This window comes from Pinus tabuliformis, chromosome 4_1 (genome assembly GCF_031772625.1).
Source record: "Pinus tabuliformis cultivar Carrire ecotype Pingquan chromosome 4_1, CPIR1, whole genome shotgun sequence".
NCBI classification, from domain to species: Eukaryota; Viridiplantae; Streptophyta; class Pinopsida; order Pinales; family Pinaceae; genus Pinus; species Pinus tabuliformis.
This window is the reverse complement of record NC_142303.1, coordinates 710,846,932-710,866,748: the sequence shown is the minus strand read 5'-3', so window position 1 is coordinate 710,866,748 and position 19,817 is coordinate 710,846,932. Positions and strand designations below refer to the sequence as shown.

The window sequence follows — 19,817 nt, the reverse complement described above, 5'->3', positions numbered from 1 at the left end:
TTGGACATTCCTTTTATGGAAATGACAGATAACTAGATTTGGAATTAATAATGACTTCTAGATCTAATGCTTTATGGAAATCCTCCAACCAAATAACACATTGATGCATTTGGACATGAGCCTGGATGGGGTCATTGAGGCCACTAATGAAACATTCCATATAAAAGGCATTCAAACATGATATTGGATGGCATCTTTGAGGCCACTAATGAAACATTCCATATAAAAGGTATCTCCTAGATCCTCGGTCCTAATAACCAATTGTTCAAGTGACATAATAAAGACTTGTATTGTACCAATTTTTTTAAGATTAGTGAGGAAACCCATAAATTGAGATTCCCTCTCAAAATAGGCACAAATGGCATTAGAGAACATATTCGAAGTTGGCTTTCTTGCATAGCAATTTTGATGCCATTACCATCACTGTCAGTGTTCTTGGTCTAAGTAAGGATCTCCCACATGTAGTTTGATTTTGTCATCCCATATCGTATTGAGTTGAAAATATTGTTCCATTTGTACCACCCACACTATCAGGTTAAAATTATCAAGTTCGTGCATGTCAATATTGAGTGCCTTACTAATATAATATTGTTGACCTCTTTAGAAATGTTGATACCCTGCATGTCAAGGGTGGCTCGCTTCTCCTTCCAATTGGAATCTAATTTGTTTCCCTCCTCCATGGGCTCTTTAGCCTCAAGGTGCCAGGATTCTATACCCTTTTCAAATGTGGTTGTGAGAGTTTCCTCCAGGTTTTTTACCCTTTTCTTAATTTTTTCCATATTTTAAGCCCATGTACCTACCATAAAATTGTCTGGGTCAAAAATTTGGCTTACTCAAGAGTAACATCATTGTAATGGGTGTCAGACAAGGATTTTGTTTATATAGGTAACTTAATAGCACTTCTAAAAATATTGAGGCCGCTTGAAAAATGGAGGCCTGTTAGCGGATGGTATCATTGCGATCAACTCACTATCTTGAATCCTTTGGGCTAGATATCTTGCAAGTGGTGTGTTGGGACCATCATAATTTTTTTTAATACTCCAAGAGGAGTATTACTTTCAGTTGATCAATATTGTTGTTGAAATCCCAATTTTTTGGTACAATAAAATGTGTAGGAATTTGGTGGTCCCATTGATCTATACTACGATGGGAGAAACCACAACTTCTGGATACTACAAAATGTGTATGGATTGGATGGACAAATAGTAGGAAGTGAGGGAACTATGATAGTAAAGGAGTCTCGAGTGCTACATATTGTGATATACCACAAGGGTCCAACAATAGTACTCAACCCAATCATTTAGAGCCCCAACTAAGGAGGATCAAACATACCCTTAGCGGTACTACCTGACTACCCTTGGTACATGTGAGTAATCTCCCCAAGTGTTGTTCTCAGTTTAATATAGCAACAAGATGGCCGAAAACTTATCTATGGTTAGTTTCAAGGTAAACTTGGGGGACTTCCAATATACTAGAGGTATGTGGAAGAGTATTTTGCATGTATGTGTTCTATAATGCGTTAATACTCGAAGGGGTACTAACAAGGATTACAAGGGAGTCCAACAAACATGACCACCTCTTTTATTTCCTATGTGTATTCTTCCGCAACCACATGTTGATTCATGTAAAGACATATCTTTGTAGTTTAAAGACGTCGAAACACGTCACTAGACTAAGTTTTTACTTTTCTAAAATTAGGGTTGCAACTAGCTTGTTAAAGAGCTATGATAACACATATAGTATGCTTAACGTGTAGAAAATATTAGAATTGCAAAATATTCCAAAGATAATACATAATATAACACAATGCGATGATAGGAAATTGAAATATTCTATTAATATATGCATTAATTGTTTTCACTTGCCTCTTCGAGGTGGAATCCTCCAGTAGAGTATAGATCAATTACACAAGACAAGGCAAGACTTCCCTTGTTGTCTCTGAGTATTTATAGTTTGGTAAGATCCAAAACCCTAGCTACTTGTGGTCCCTTGCGTAATGTGGGTAAACCACTTTATTTATTAGCTATGGCATGTTTATTCATTATCCTTAACTAGAATAACTAATCATAGTCCCTTTTTTAAGTGACCTATAATGAACCATGATGAACTATATTTAACCATAATGGATGGCCATGGTTGACCATGGAGGCCTATAGTGCATATTCAAGGTTAACCATAGTTAAATGATGGTTAACCATCAACAACCACCATTGCAATGGTAACCATATTTAATTCATGGTCAACTATATAAAAACCATAATCAAATCATGATCGAATATAGGCAAACCATAGTCAAAGCATATCCAACCCATGGTCAACTATAGTCATTCATATTCAATTATTGTTGAACATAGGAAAACCATGGTCAAATGATGATCAATCATAGTCAAACCATATTCAACCATAGTTAATCATGATCAACCAGAGTTAAACCATGGTTAACCATAGTCATACAAATGTTAACTATAGTCAAAACATAGTTAGTGATGTTTAAACATGGTGAGCATGGACAATTATAGTCAATCATGGTCAACCATAGTCAAACATTTGTTAAAAAATAGTCATTCATAATGAAAACATACTCAGTGACGTTTAAAAAGGGTAAACATGGAAAACCAAAGTCAATGATGGTAAACCATAGTCAACCATGGTTAGCGACTATCAAGATTTAAAATGTCAACCTTTATAGTCTATGTTTAAATAGTTGATCATAATATTTAGCATCAATCAAACATAATCTCTTATTAATATTATTGATTAATATTCATAATCAAACATGTTGTGACATTGGAATGGCACAACAATTTATCCAACATTATATTGTGATAAAAATTCTCGCAATGTGAAAATTATTGTCACAATCTTACATTAAATTGCAATTTATCCAAAGTTGCATTGCAACATTACAAAATTAGTAAATGACATTTACTAATGTGGTTGACAATGTTCGACTACGTTTAACAATCAACACTCTTCAACTTTGGTCAAAAATAATTTCCTATTATTATTATTGATTAATATTAATAATGAAGCAAAGCCAACCACTTTAGTCAACAAATCCAAACAAACTCAACCTTTATAGTCATTGTTTTGATTGTTGACTAGATTCAAACTTTGTCACAAAGTGACAATCATTATCAAAATGTTACATTATATTACAATTTATCCAATGTCGCATTGCAACATTACAAAATTAGTCAACCACATTACTAATGTGGGTTTATAAAATAGGGTATAATATATAGAGTTTATAATATTAGGCTTATAATATTGTGTTTAATAGGGTTTATAATATAGGACTTAATATTAGGGTTTGTAATATTCGGTTGATAGTATTGGGTTTATAATATAGGGTGTTTAATATATAGGGTTTACGATATTACAGTTTAATATATTGGGTTTGTAATATTAGGTTTAATATTAGGATTTATAATAATAATTATATTCTAACATTGAATTACTTTAGAATATATACAATGTCACAATAGGACAAACATTGTCACAATGTTACATTACATTGTAGTTTATTCAACATCACAATACAACTTTATAAAATTAGTTAATCACATTTACTAATGCGGTTGACTATGCTTGATGATGATTGAAAATAAACACCATTCAACATTAGTCAAACATAATCCCCTATTTACATTATTATTATCATCAATGTATATCAGTAGTCAAACATAGTCAACCACGTTAGTCCAACATAGTCAAATAAGGTCAACTTTTACTGTTAATGTTTAAATAGTCTACCATAATATTCAACTTTGGTAAAACATAATATCATTTTTTTTTTCCCCTGGGAAAAAGTCGTAATTTCTATTAGTATTGAGAAATTACATTTTGTAGATGCCGAAGCATATTCATATGGAGGCAGCTGTGCCTGTCAAGTTCATAGTCTGTAAATGTAGAAAGTGAAAAAACAAGTTGTCTCCACGCAGGGAGCAATATCAAAACAGTAGAACTAGTAGTGATCAAAACTGTGTCCATGCTCTGCGCAGAGAGCTATATATATGCTGATAATATCAAAAATATAGAGCTGTACTCAAGACTAGACATTGGAAATATATACAAGCTATAAACAAAAATGGTACTGTAAGTGTGGGCTTTATAGCCCATCTCCCATATGATCATCAAAAGGTCTGTGGTAGTGCTGGAAATATGTTCCGTCGATTTCCTCCTGGATCAACTAGCTATCTCCTTTTCTGTGCGCTGCCTCTTTGGAGAGCTGATCGGCGATGGTGTTCTGTTCCCTGTAAATGTGTCGACAGACAAATGATTCAAAGGAAGCAGTCAGTCTTTTAGCTTCATCTAGAATGTGTCTCAATGAAAATGCATGACAATGAGATGCATCATTCAGCCAATTGCAAACAATTTTAGAGTCTCCAAACAGCTGAAGGTGTATGCATTGTTTATGGATAGCAAAGTGTATGATGTGTTTAGCCGTGCACAGTTCAGCGAAATTATTGGTGCCTCTACCTAGGTTTATTTGTATCTTATAGCAGTGCGTTTCATTGAGATAGAGTATTGCTCCTCCCCTACAGCCCACATCTTGTGCCGAGCCATCAAAGAAAGCCCATGGCTTTGACTTGTCGATGTTCACAGGTCTGATGGTACGAGGTGGGGTTGTGGATTCCTCTTCAGGTATCATATTAAAGTCTGCAATCGTATGGTGTAGTATAGTGGGCTAGTGAGGGGCTTTGTGGTTAAAGATAACCTGATTGCGCGCGATCCAAACAGCCCAGCAGGCCAGCAGCGGAATGTTGATAGATTTCCCCGAGTGATTGTGGCACCAGTTGCCCCATGCTTCCATAAGGTTATTACCTTGCCAATCTTTCAAATGCGGGTAGTGTGTGGTGAGGGCATGCCAAAACTGTAGAGTAGTGCTGCAGTTCAAGAACAAATGATCTGTGCTTTCTTCCTCCCCTTGGCATAAGTGGCAGCGAAATGGTCCGTAAAAGGATCTCTTCATGAGATTGGTGCCTGTAGGAATTTTGTCAAATAGAATGTTCCACATTAATAATCGCGTGCGAGGAGCCGACTTAAGTTTCCAGAGCGCTTTCCAGGTGGGATGGATATCCGGGGGCCTGTAAGGTTCCATGAGCCTTAAATATCCTAGCTTCGGGACGTATGCTCCATGCTTGGCAAAGGCCCATATAATTTCATCAGGTCCTTCTGTGAGCCTGATGTGAGCTTGTGTGAGAGCATCTGTATACTCCATCCATTCATCCTGCCACTGATCAGGAATTTCTAACACCTGAGCGGTGGTCCATGCTTGCTGGAGGAAAGTGGAGTTTTCATTATCTCCAATGTGCATAATGTGCGTAATCCCTCTGTCATTTAGGTGCCTTATGAGGCCAGCTGATAACCTGTGGGCATTTCCACATCCGACCCATGGGTCCAGACCAATACGCACTGCATTACCTTCCTTAATGCGCCATGTGATTCCTTCTCGTAGCAGAGGTAAGGTGCCAATAACCGCTTTCCATATATTGGAGATGTTTTGATTAGTTCCTTGTTGAGTACAGATCCAGTCCAGAACGTTCTGAGGCTTAATGTATTTCGCATATGCTACTCGAGTCCATAGTCCATTTGAGGTGAGGAGCTGCCACCCAAGTTTGGCAGCCAGTGCTCTGGAGAAAAGGTCGAGCCTCTTTATACCCCATCCCCCCCAGCGTTTGGGTTTGGCGATGGTATCCCATTTGACCCAAGCGAAGAGCCTTCCCGGCTGGTGACCTTTCCAAAGAAATCTGCTGCAAATACTTTGTAGCCTATTCAATATGCCCTTAGGTATCCAGGCTAGGGCCATCCAATAGACTGGCGTGGCTTCAATCACAGCTTTAATAAGGATCAATCTGCCAGCACGAGAGAGATATCTGTGATACCATACCTGTAGTCTCTTTTCCACTTTAGCTATGAGCCATAACCAGTCTGCTATTCTGTAACCAATAGGTTTCAGTCTGAAACCGAGGTACTTTATACCATCCGACAGGTTCAAATTGATGAAGGGGAAGCGCTGAGTAGCAAAGGCGGTTTCATGTATAGAGCAGCCAACTGTAGTAATCGTGGATTTATTATCATTGATCTTCATACCTGTAGCTTGCTGGAAGAGAAGAATGGAGTTATGAAGGGTAGTGGAGTCCCCAATGCTGCCATTCAAGAAGATCAGGATGTCATCAACAAATAATAGATGAGTGAGGTAGAAGTTATCCGCAAGTTTAATGCCAGTCAATAGATGCCTATCACGAGCAGATGAGATAACTCTACTTAATCCTTCCATAATTAGCAAGAACAACAGAGGTGAGAGCGGACATCCCTGTCTGAGTCCTCTCTCTGAAGTAAAGAATGAGGTAGCTTCCCCATTGAGTAACACACTATAGGATACATCGGTGATACAGCTCATCGTCCATTTGATAAATTCATAGGGGAACCCAAGATGTGTTAGCAGCAGCCTCAAATACAACCAATTTGTTCTGTCAAAAGCCTTGGACAGATCCACTTTTAGAATCATTCCCTTCTGCTTTTTAATCTGCAAGGTGTGCATAAGTTCTTGGGCTGTGGCTATAGCCTCGTGGATCTGTCTGTGGTGCAAGAAGGCGAATTGTTCAGAGGATATGTGTTGCGAGAGTATGGCCTTGAGGCGGTTGGCTATGGTCTTGGCAATAATCTTGTAGAGGCAATTACAGAGAGAGATGGGGCGAAAGTCATCGTAAGAGATCGGGGCATTAGATTTGGGGATGAGGGCGATGAAGGTGGATTTAATAGCAGAGGATATTCTGCCCCTCCTTCTGCTGTCCTCTACTATCTTCAAAAGGTTGTGACCCAGGATTTCAAAGAAAGCGATGTAGAATTCAATGGTCCTGTTATCACTTAGAACTAAAAATTTGATGCATATAATTTTCTATCCTAGCCCGATGACAAAGGTCCTTGTTAGTTTAATTTCGTTTTAATTTTCTTCCCCTAGGATTTGGAGTTTTAAAGAGTTTCTTAACTCAAGTCATTCTCAACTCCCATTGGTTCTCCTCCACCCATCAGTGTTCTATAGCCACATCTTGTCTTATCCGAGTCACCATGTCTTTTAGTAATTTCCCAGCATAATTCCCATTCGCCAGTTTCGCAGCGCAATCATGATTAAGCAATTTCGTAGCGCATCATGATTAGGCAGTTTCGCAGCGCATCATTAAAATTTAAAACTAACAGCGCTGCGAAATCATGGATTCGTGCATTCCGCAGCGAATCTTTCCCGAAATGTCAAGTCCGTTAGGTGAGTCATCAGTCATGTCCTCTCATGTCAGCTCATGTACCTCTCTTATCACGTTTGAATGCTCATTGCCACTATCACCACCACTAGATCTGTTGATATGCACGAAGTATCATTCCCAAGAAATTTTACCGTGCATAAACCTTAATGATGGCCGTAGGTTCTGCATGAGTGACAAATCTGCAAGATTATGTATTGAAAGGTTTTAAATGGAAGAGTTTAAATTTCAAGCGAGGCTGATAATCAAGTGAGGCTGACAATCAAGTGAGGCTGAATTGAAAAGAAGCTGAATCACAATTTCAACCGGAGTTGTTAGTCTTTGTGTGCGAAGATTTGGAAGAATCCATGGAGAAAAAAGAGCACAGATCCAGCAAATGTCTAAGGACTGAACCTAAGGGCCTGGATATAACGCTGAGAGATGAAGGGGTGAAGAAAGCGTTTAAAAATGCTGGGTGCTAGAACTTTTGCAAAAAGCTACAAGGAGGGCATGCACAGGTAACTAAAGAATTTGAACTAAACTTCACTGGTTTGAATTCAAAGGTAGACATGTTAGAAGTGCAGGTTTCTCCAGAAGCGGTTTCTGCGGTGACAGAGATCCCAAGAGGACAAGAGGAATGGTTTAAAAATTTCAAATTTGACATGAATCCTTGTAAGGAGTTTTTAAAAGATGCATATGTAAATGAAGATTTAACTAAGGCAGTGCCTAGGAATTATGTCAAGGAACATTATGCTCTTTTACTCACCTGCATACAGAAATATTTGACTTGTGAAGGAAGATATAACAAGGTTTATTCTTACCATTTCAAACTGCTTTTGCATTTCACTGGGAAAGTCTCCATAGACCTACCTTTTTATTTGTTCCGTAGCTTGAGTAAGATGTGTGATAAGGTGCAGCTGAGGAAAGAGGACTGTGAAACCTCTTTGTTTCATCATGGTTTGATCAAGCTGCTGGTTTTAGATGGCCTCCAAAAGATAGACAGAGACTGGAATTCTTTTATTTTTATGGCTGGATTCCAAAGCAAGACTGGCCTCACTCCTCAACCGGCCAGAGATTTTACAATAGCGGAGCTCCAAAAAGAGGCAAGAGCAAAAAGGGTTCCAAAGTCACAGCTAAGAAAACCAGTGAAGCCTCTCATCATCCAAGATCAACCTCAGCAAATAACTAAGGAAAAAGCTCATGGTAAGAATACTATACCTGAAACAAGCACATCGAAAATAGTCTCAAGGGTAAGAACAAGAAGTCAAATAAATAAGGAAAAAGGTAAAGCTATAGCAGTCGAAGACAGTCCAGTATCCAAGGCAAGTTTGAATGATTTATTACATGCTATTGAATTCGAGCAGTCTCTACCAGTTCAAATCGACTTGATGCAGTCAGAACAAGAAAGCACCAAGAAATCCAAGGCCTCAAAAAGGCTCAAATTTGATGTGCCAGCTGAGGAATTCGTTTTTAAACCTAGAAGACCTATGACAAGGAGATTCCAGCAAGTACAGGAAGCACTGCCAAGAACAGAGGAAACAGGGGAAGAGACACAGAAAAACGCAAGCAAAACAACCATCACATCTCAAGGAGATAATATAGCAGCCATAAAGAGCCAATTAGAAACAGCTAAATATGAGATTGCCAAATTGAAGAAGGCCGCTAGAAAACATGCAGTCATACATGCAAAGTATTATAAAGCTCTATGGAAAGGGAGTGAAACCCTAGAAGCTCAGTTGAATTCAGTGGTTGATGGCCATGCACAATTTCACACCTGGACAGTACCAGCAATCAAAGAAGCCAAGTATATCAGAAGGATTAATATGCAACTGAGAGCTGGGAATAGAGCTATGAGCAAACAAATTGAAGATTTGAAGACACAGCTAAGCCGGCTGCCTGCTAAATGAGTTTTTCACTTCACGTAAGGTTTTGTTTCAAATTTTTGACAAATTTGCTTAATCTTATTTCTCTGAGGAAATATAAATCCCTGTTCAACATGTGGAAAGTCGAAGGGAGTTTTTGGCAATCAAATATTCGGTTGATAAAGATCTCGGGTCAAAGGCAAACTGTTTTAAATAATTCAGCAGTTTCGTAGCGCGCTACGAAACTGCTGAAAGTGATGATTTTGACGTAAATCAAACAGTTTGAATTATGAGCGGGAATTTTTAAAAGGAAACGCCTAAAGGGAATGCAAGACATCATCTGGAGCTGTAAACAGTCAATCAGGTCAAGACAGGTGGATACTTTAAAAGGTTGAATATTCAAATTCAATTTTAAATTTTTGTTATAAAGTCCCTTGATCACCGTTCAAGATATATCAAACGGTTTGCCTACAACAAACTTTTGCCTGCATGCATGTTCATGGACAAAGCTTACAGCGCATCAAAAACGTGGCAGTCTTCCACATTTTGGGTAATTAAAGGCTAAAGAACGTGTTTCTGTGCATTCGAAGATTTTGGAAAAAACTGAAGCCGAGAAGCAAGGGTAACCTCCTAATATTTCTGAGCAGTTAAAAAGTTTCAACATCCAAGGTCAACATGGGGCATTAAATACCCATCTCAGCCATCTCAGCCAAACTGAAAGAGGACCAGCTGTCAAAGAACGAGGAGAAGCCATCATGCATATAATATGGAGTTAGAGTCATAGTAGATTTAGAACTCTAAAAAAAAGCTCCAGTCAGCACTTTATTGTATTTATTAGTTAGTTAAATAGTTGATAGGTGTCATTAGAGGGAGTTATCGAATTCCCCTCATGCTGGAGGAGGAATCTCGAACAGTTAGAATAAGAATTCTATATATAGCTGAAAGAGCAATGTAATGAGGGTTGGAAAACTTTATGACAGAGCATTGTATTTGGCTTATGTAAAGACAGAGTTTCAGTAATATAATTTGGCTTTACTTCTCAGGATTCATGAAGGATTTCTATGTTCAAAATGTGTGATCTTGTCCTTTCCTTAATTTTTACAGTTGTATAGATGTATAATCACTCAGAATTCACTGATTGTGCTCTGATTTCCTGTATGCATTTATAAACTGTGGTTCCATATGAGTTGTGTTCTGAATATTCAAATGCTGAATGCCCTGACTTCTATGTAAAGTCAAGATCATTGTTTATTAAGGTGTTGTTGACTCCATAGGCCCAATGGATTCTTGTTTAATGTATTTCCAGCAGTCATATTTGTCATAGTTATTCTACAAGAGTTAGCCATCTTACTTTAAATCCAAATCATTAATACATCCAGAGAGAGCCCTCTCAGGTTGAGGAGGCTAAGCCTCAGCCTAAAGTAGGTTTGAAATAGTTACTTAGAGTCAACCTGACCAGCAGCCTATCAGGGTCTGATTTTGAGATAACAGGTCCATCCATCTAGGCCGGGGCTTTTATCTTTTTTAAACCATTTCAAAGTAGCCTCCAGTTCTTCCATGGTCACTTCCTTCAGTAGTTCATCAGACTCTTCCTGTTCAACATATCTGGGGAAAAGTTCGGCCACCCTCATGATCTCCAAGATATTAACATCTCCAGGAGCTTTATAAATGCCTTTAAAGTGCTCTGTGGCCAGTCTGGCCAGGTTCTGTTGTGTAGAAACAGGGTGCCCTCGTTCATTTCTTAACTCCCAAATAGTGTTGATGGCTTTGCGGCCATTGGCAAATTTATGATAAAATTTAGTATTATCATCCCCCTCCGTGAGCCAAATAGCCCTGCTTCTAAGCCTCCAGCTTTCTTCTCTTTATTTCAGGATTTGTGAGCGCTTCGCTATAAGAGAGGTGTAATTCTCCTTGCTCTCAGGGGTGGGGAAGGTCCCAGATGATGAATCCTCGAACTCTACAATAACTCTTTCTGCCTCATTCAGTGTATGATTATCTTGGATGCGTTTTTGATGAGCCCAGATTTTAGTAATCTACTTGAGTTCAATAAGTTTTCTAACAAAGCCCGCTGAGAAATCCTCGTCTTCCCTGATGAGGTTGGTCTGCCAATAATTATGGACCAATTGAATGTAAGAGGGGTCTTGTAACCAAGAGGCATTAAACTTGAAGGGGCTTTTGATTTTGTGGTTAAAGTCCTCTGCTTCTAAGAATATAGGCCGATGATCGGAAATGCCTCCCGATCCGACCCATTGTCGTATTCTGGGGAGACTATTAATCAGAGTTTCCTTAATAAGGAATCTATCGAGTCTTCTGGCCAAGCTTTGTTCTCCACTTCTGTTATTTGACCAGGTGTACTGAAGTCTAGCAGACGGAATATCCACCCACTGATGTTCCTCTAGTAGGCTGGACAAAGTATCTGTAAGGGAATCGACCTGCGCCAAGTGCCCCCAAGACTCGCTGAATCCAAGGGAGAAATTTAGATCACCTCCAAGTATAATGTTGTCTGCTTGAAATAATTCTGATTCCAGTAAGGACCGCCAGTAGTTGGCTCGGTCAGCACAAGGGCCATAGACATTGATGATTCTAATGTCCATCGCTACAGAATGAGTGAAAATGTCTAGACCAATGTATCCCCTACCTCCCCATATGTTCCGGATCTCCAAAGCTCTGTTACAAACCCCAATGGCCAAACCACCAGATCGCCCGGACGCATCCAGTGCATGGAAGGTCCAGTTAGGTAGCCAGGATGTGAGGGTATGGATAAGAGGTTCGGCCAAACAGAGAGTTTCTTGAAGAAATATAATGTCCAGCTGAGATGAGATGAGCAGTCTCCTTAGAGCTAGTTTTTTGGCTGAACTAGCAAAACCACAGCAAATGAAGGATAGAATCTTCATGTGGGGAGGGATAGCGAGCCATCCTTCGCTCTAAGGGCCCTGAAGATAGTTTGTTGTCGCCCAAGGGCAACTTCTTCATCTGTAGTGTGTCTCGCTTTGGTGATGCGGGAGGGTCGACCACGGGAGTTCTTGAGGGTGTTAGGAGCATTTACTGGGTCGAGGCCAACGGCATCAAGTCCTCTGTCCTTCGTGCGGGATCAGAGAGAATAACGGGGGGAAGGCTGGGTCGAAAGAAAGGAGAGGGATGCGAGGGACGAAGTGATCAGCGATGGAGGGGCCACCGGTGAAGGGAGCGGGAGGGAGCAAATGAGAGATGTGTGAGCGTGTAAACCCTGGGGGTAACGATGAGTTACAGGAGATAATAGAGCGGAGATAGGTTCAGAGCTAGTAATATAATGAGATGAAATGCCCAATGATATGCAAGAAATAGGTGTTATCGGAGAGGGGTATGAATAAGAATTACCCGTTGTCGCAGTGCCCACTTGTTCGGTCGCCGGTTGCATAGGTGCTGGTGATGCCAAAGGAGGAGCAGTGGAGACTATAGCAGTGTCTGCTGCCCCCGGAGAGCTCCGAGGTTCACCAACTTCCTGTGTATGCACATGTTCCTCTTGATTCTGATCTGGATGCAGCCTGGGGGAGTTGTCCAGTGGCTGATTGGCTACACCATCCTTGTCGTTCCTCACCGCTTTCCGAAGGAGTGGACAGTCCCTATATAGATGTCCCACTTTGTGGCATCTATGACAGCGATAGGGAATGCCTTCGTAGTCAATGATCTGTTTGCGTGCCGTATCTCACCATTGAATGGTTATGAATTCTTGCAGTCCTCCTCTGGTATCCAGGTTGATGAGTATCATGGCATAAGCCATCATGCCAGTCTGCTGGTAGGATTTGTCGTAGTCCATGAAGGTGCCAATGGCATTGCCGATTCTCCTGAAGATATCTTCTGACCAGTAATGAAGAGGTAGTCCTGGGAGCCGAATCCATACAGGTCCGATGCCTATCTGTTCTATCTCGGGGTCAAATAATGGAGTCCATCTCTTAAGGAGCACCGGGGCATGTTCGAAGTGCCAGTAGGAGGACAAAACCCAGTTGGTATGATCAGCACGAGCGAATCTCAATGCGAACCATCCCCTCATGAAGGTTTGCACGAAAGGGATGTCCACCAAATGATGACCCCAAACTTCAACTGCCCAGGTCTTCAAGCGTGCTGCCGAGTAGCTTCGACCCCTGATGCACCCGACCAAAACTCAATCTGCAAAATCCATAGTCTCTCCCCACTGAATGTCCTCTTCCAATCTGAGAAAGATGTCGTCCTCCTTGGATTTGAAGCACTTGTATTTCCTTTTAGGGCCCCGAGGGGGGGGAATGTTCTGAGGGCGACCGGGGGGAGGGGCGTTATCGTTCAACGGTGCCAGGATCTGATGAGAGGAGGAGGGGTCACTGATGCCTGAGACAATAGGGGGGCCCGAGAGCGGAGGTACAGAGGTGAAACTTCCGGAAGAATGACCGAGGGAGCCCGGGATTCCGGCTGAGGAGGTGGGTAAGGAAGGGTTTTGAAGCGGATGAGAATAGGAGCCAGATGCCGGAGGTTCAAAACCAGGGTTAGGGTTTAGGCAGCCGGAAACGAAACCAAGGGTTGCCAGAGAGTGAGGGGGCGTAGAGAGGGAAGGACAGGTCGGTGGAACATCCGGGAGGACCACAGGATAAGACCTCGGTTGTTCACCAAGCGAAAACGGAGAAAAATTTTCGGAGAAGCGTGTACTGAACATACCTCCTGATGTGGCAAAGGGTGAGTGCCAGATGGAGACCCCTTCCATCGGGTCGGCTGAATAATCAACGGCTTCTATATCCTCCATTGCCAACTGCGTCTCGGAACTGCGGACACCTCGGTGAGTAGAGAAACCCGGAGAAAACGACAGTTCACAGTTAACAGTAACAGACCGTGCAAGGCATTCTGAACTGCCACAGAAAGTTACCGGTTGTCGTGGCATAGTATCGCCCCTCCGATTAATCTTCCAGCATGATAGCGGTAGGGTTCACGGCGGTTAAGGTAAGACGGTAACAGAGGATGGATGGCGAGCAAACGGAGGGCTTCGCGTTCAGCGGCTGCAGAGGGTTCAGTAACCCTAACCTAAACCAACTCGAGACTTCTCCCGTCCCGTCTCCATCGCGCCTGTCCCGAATTAATGTCTAAAACATAATATCATATTAATATTATTGATTAATTTTCATAATTAAACATATTGTGATGTTGGAATGGTACATATATCTATTAAACATCACATTGTGAAAAATATTGTTGTAATGTGACAATCATTGTCACAATCATACATTACATTGCAGTTTATCCAATGTTACATTGTGACATTACAACATTAGTCAACCACATATACTAATGTAGTTGATTATGTTCAGTTATGTTTGTTTACTATGTTTGATAGTCAGTAGTCTTTAACATGAATAAAAAATAATTGCCTATTATTATTATTATCATTGATAAAATATTATTAATGGAACATAGTCAACCACATCAGTTAACAAACTCAACATTTATAATCAATGTTTAAATTGTTGACCATGATCAAACTTTATCTGTGACAATCATTGTTGCAATGTTACGTTACAATGCAATTTATCCAATGTCACATTTCAACATTACAAAATTAGTCAACCACATTTCCTTATGTGGTTGCCTATGTTCAATTAGGTTTGATAGTAAACACTCTTCAATTTTGGTAAAAAATAATCAACTATTAATATTATTGATTAATATTAATAATCAAATATAGTTAAGTACATTAGTTACACAATGCCACCCTCTATAGCCAAAGTTTAAATAGTTGACCATGATTAAAGTTGGTCAACCCTATGTTTAACATATTTAACAATAATCAACCTCATTCACTATATTTAAAATTTGGGTTTATAATATTGGAGTTTATAATTTCAGTTTGTAATATATGATTTATAGTATTAGGGTTGTAATATTTGGTTTTTTAATATTCAGTTTAATATTAGGGTTTAATATTATGGTTTATAATATTAGGGTTTAATATATAGGGTTTATAATATGATGGTTTTATAATAAGGTTGATATATATTAGGGTTTATAGTATTGGGTTAAGTATTGTTTTTATAATATAGGGTTTATAATATAAGGGTTTAATATAGGGTGAAAATGGGAAAATGGGAAACAATTTTTGGTATGTTAGGATAAGTCGCGTTATGTTTATTGAACTCTCCATAGAGAATAAAAGTTAATATATTTTCTTGGCTGAGAGTTTATAAATTTCTTGGTTGAAATCTTAAAAAAGTTTCAAACGAGAGTTTAGTTTGGTTAATCTTGAGGTTACAATCTCTTGGACGAAATTTGAACAAGTTTTTGGTTGAGAGGTTTGCAAAAACAAATTTTTGGACACAAAATCTCATCCAAAATATTAGATTCTAATTACAAGTCTCTGTTGAGATTTTAGATTCCATTTAGCACTCTCGCCCTAGAGTGGTAGATTGTAATTAATACTCTTAGCCAAAAGTTGGGGAAAAAATAATTTCTTGAGCACAAGACTTCAATTGAAAGTTTAGATTCTAGTTAAATTCTCTTGGCTAAGAGTTTAGATTCCATTTAAACTCTCACCCAAGAGTTGCATATTTTAATTAAATCTCTCAGCTGAAAGTTGAAATGGTATAAGCTAAAAGAAATGAAATGATGGTAATTGTTTATGCTGCAACCATGTTGGCCTACGAAAATGACAAAGTTAGTCCTTCCTCGCAACAAGAGTTTGCAGTAAAGCTTCGGGCTTGATTTTCAACACACTCACTCAATTCACCTTTGAGATATGGGGAATCTTAATCTTGTTGGGCTTGTGAATATTGTCCAGACTATTTATCTTCTTTTATAAAATCACCCCCAAAATGCATGCACCCAAGGCATTATGTAGGAAATTTATTGTTGTTTGTAGTGTTGTAATTGCTCATATGAAAAGAATGTAGATAATGTTAATTGGTATTTATAAGGGAACCATTGTTTTTTTGTATTCTCACTCATTAAAAAAGAAACAAAATACATTCTTCCCAACACATTCCTTTCACCTAAATTGATAACACTAGAAAGAAGGCTTCACTCAACTAATAGTAATTCCAACTGCTCCCACCCTGCTTCACTAGCTAAGTGAAATGAATAGAGAGGCATGGAACTAGTGGACATTATTACCAAGGGTGTTTGGTTTATTGAAGGTGCCTGGTTTCACATTGTTGGAACTCGTGGATGCAGTCTCCTCGTCCTTGCCAATTTTGTTTTGTTTGAGGTTGATTTATTGCAAGTAATTGAAGCAAATGCACTTGAATCAATTTATGAACCCTCTTGTATTAAACAGTAAATTCCTTGTTTATTGGTATATTTATATGTGAAAGAATAATATAATCCATCTTAGAAATAAATAAATCCATTAACACTCAGTAGTCTTGGGATTTTGATATATTGGGAAAGTGATATACAACCTAGGGTTTTGAAAAAAACAGTGCAACCAATTCATGAATCCATGGCACCCTTCTTTTGGGTGGGAGGCCATTCCTTCAAGAATGGAGTTGTAGGTTTCTCTCTACAACAAATAATCCAGAGACCCAGTAGCTCAACCAATAAGAAAACCATTAATGTTGTGTCAAACCACGAATCAAATGCCATAGATTCGAATAATCAGCCTGCTGCAACTACGACCACAACCATAATAGGATAGCTAATGATGATCCAATGGACCTTTCCATGTGCAAGCCTTAAAATCCTGGAAATCCATACGCAGAAAATAGGAGGTATGGTAGATCATATGAAAGAGCATGCATTCATTTGCAAATTTATAGAACCCTGACCATAAAAAAAATACTAATCAACTGGATTGGGAAGAATTGGGAAATTAAAGGATATGTTGAGCTCAAACTAGGCTCTCGAGGATTTTTCATAGTCATATTAAAAAATGTATTAGATCGAGACAATGTCTTTTAAGGCAGGCCTTACCTCATAAATTTGATTGGGCTTTACATGAAACCTTGGGTCCCTCGATTTGATCCAAAAAACAAGATTCCACCTTCTTGCCTGTCTAGATCATACTTTACTCTCTAACTCATGAGAAATAATATATAGAGATTCTCGCCCAAATAGGTAATAAACTAGGAAGTTTCATTATTATTTTTGACATCACCAAACAGGGGAGGTACATAGTATACATTAGGCTTTGTGTGTACTTATATATTTCCAAATCCCTACTAACCAACATTCTTCTCAACTATGAATATGTCATTTAGGAAGAAATGATTGATTATGAGAAAATCCCCTTCCACTACCATAACTACCATGCATATGGACACTTCTTTAGGGATTGTCCTGCAAATTCTTCCCAACTATAAGACCCCAAAAGCAAGCCTGTAACTCAAGTCTCTTATAGAAATGAATTCACCATTGTAACTAATAGAAGAAAAGTGGCCAGAAAGTGTGGGGACGATCCAAGCTAATCGGGTTTGTTAACACTCAGGTTGTTCCCAAAAGTTGTAAGAAAGGGAATACGACCGAGGTAACCACAGACCAATCTTTTAGATATAGAATCTAGCCAATCTGTATCTAGAGAGGGCTCTCTCCTTATGATTTACCTTTGTTTTGAAAAGTGTTAGGCTAGTTATGAAGTTCAAGGGTTTTGTTTTGGGTTTGGATGGTGAGATTCAATAGAACAGTGAGGCACACTGAATAGTTCAGTCCATTGGGCATGATGGAGTCAAAGAAGGATGGCTTTCTGGATTTGGTTTCTTAAAAGAGGATGACATCACAGAGCAAAGTAGACAAACATGGAACAAATTAAGGCTGGAATCAGATGGAATGGACTCAAATGGGTGAAGGGCAGTCAAGAATCCTTCAACATATCGAAAGAGGGAAAATGGATGATTACTATTAAGGAGTAGTTAAGAATACGTTAGCAAATAGTTAATATGCAAGAATCAGGAAATAGGAGAAATTAAGAATTCACTCTTATACAAATTCTGAAGAAAACATAGAGAATAATAAAGACTGAAAACAGAGTGCAGTTTAAGCAAATTCTAAATTAATCCTTTTCTTTACCATTCAGATTATGAAACACAGATGATATAGCAAACAAGAAAACTATAAAACATGAGATATAGGGGACTTATTGATCCAGAGTTTGATTCAAGAATTCTGTGACAATTCCTCTGCATCAATTCCTCATCCAGTGATCCAGACAACAGATGGTTCCAACAACTCTCTATTCCAAAAAAACTCTAAGTTACAACAAAATCTACGAATGCCCACCAACCCCAAATACTTCATTTGGGGGGGTATTTATACAAAATATCTGATGGAGATAATATCTAGTGATGACTAATCCATTTTTTACAAAAGATAGAGACAAACAGTCTCGAAAACAGGGAAAAGATAAATTGATGTTGTGCTGGCTGTTCCATCTTTATCGGATGTACTGGAGGTAGGTTTTGCGAGTCGGTTTATAGCTGTCTTCCACTGATACTCTATGCTGGCTACTCTGTCTTTGTCATACATTATTTGACTCTAATCAGATACACTTTGACCTGCTTGAGCCTCATTTATCTGTGTTTATATTATCACAAAAAATAGCCCGAAATCTACGTTTTATCTAAGAGAAATTTACAAAATCCCCAACATGTCTTCCCACCATTTTTTCTCTGGCAATTTATGCTTTTGAAGTTTCCTCAGGGTTTCATCAATTTCTGTATATCTGAAAAATTATGCTGGAGCTGAAACAGATGTTTTACCTCATGCTCAATATAAAATAAGTTCTCTAAGTTATCATAGAGAATTTGGCATGTGGGGAGTGCTTTTATTCCTGAAGCACTTGTTAATTAACTGGCTCTATTTGCAACACATTTATTCAATTTGTGTACATAATATATGTGCTTCATTAATCGATCATTATTTCTTAAAAGACTTGGTAGCCCTTTATCCTGCAAAACTGTAAACCTTTCCACGAAAGAATTAATTTCTACTTGCATATCCTGACATCTTCTTTCCAAATTCTGCATCAAAGTTCTCTGGGTTAGAACTCTTTTGATTTCCAAAATGGTGCCTGTCTTGTCTAGGATGCCAAGTTGTTCTAGTTGTTCCCTATTTATGTTATTCAAAAAATGTATGAGCCGGTTGGCTTGATCAAGCATTTGTCCTAATAAAGCTCTTGATTTTTGAATTTCTCCATGTGTTGCATTCACTAAGTCAATTTTCTCATAGATAACTTGGATGGATGGCCAAACATCACTCATGGATTGAGTGATGTTGGCCCAAAGAATTACTTTGATTTCTGACATAGGCTTATCAAGAGTGAGATCCTTTTCTAATGTTCTCACTTTGTTCTCTAATGTTTTAACCTCCCTTATTTTCTCTGCCACGCTTATTTTGGATTTATCATAATTCTTTTCTACTTTTGCCAATTGTTCTTTCACTTGTTTCAATTCTGACACTTGGAGTCTCAATTCTTCTATGCTCATACTTGTACTGCTGGCTGGTGTTGTTCCTGCGATTAATGTACCTGTAATTGCCTCTACTGTAGCTGTTGGGACATTTGGAACTGATGTTGTTCCCAGTGTGGAGGGGACTACAGTTGAGACTATGGGGATTACCTCAGGTGGCTGGGAGGTAGACTCTCCCTGCTTCTCTTTTAATGATTTTTCCAGTGCTTGCTCTGTATCAATTAATCTTTCATTGAGTTTCATGAGCAGGTCCATCTTGTCTTCCTCTGATTTCTGCTCTATAATTTCTCTAGTCTGAGGGTGCCTTGAAGGAGGTAGCTTCA

General features: G+C 39.0%; 1 protein-coding gene across 1 annotated transcript; it reads right to left on the bottom strand.

Moving 5' to 3' along the window:
- Positions 1-11,136: 11,136 nt before the first annotated feature.
- LOC149178114 (uncharacterized) lies at positions 11,137-13,133 on the bottom strand. Its single transcript, XM_089421987.1, has 3 exons — positions 12,793-13,133; positions 12,461-12,705; positions 11,137-11,954 (listed from the first exon to the last, which is right to left on the bottom strand). The coding sequence occupies exons 1-3, from the start codon at positions 13,131-13,133 to the stop codon at positions 11,137-11,139; spliced, it is 1,404 nt and encodes a 467-aa protein (XP_089278113.1).
- Positions 13,134-19,817: the final 6,684 nt, after the last annotated feature.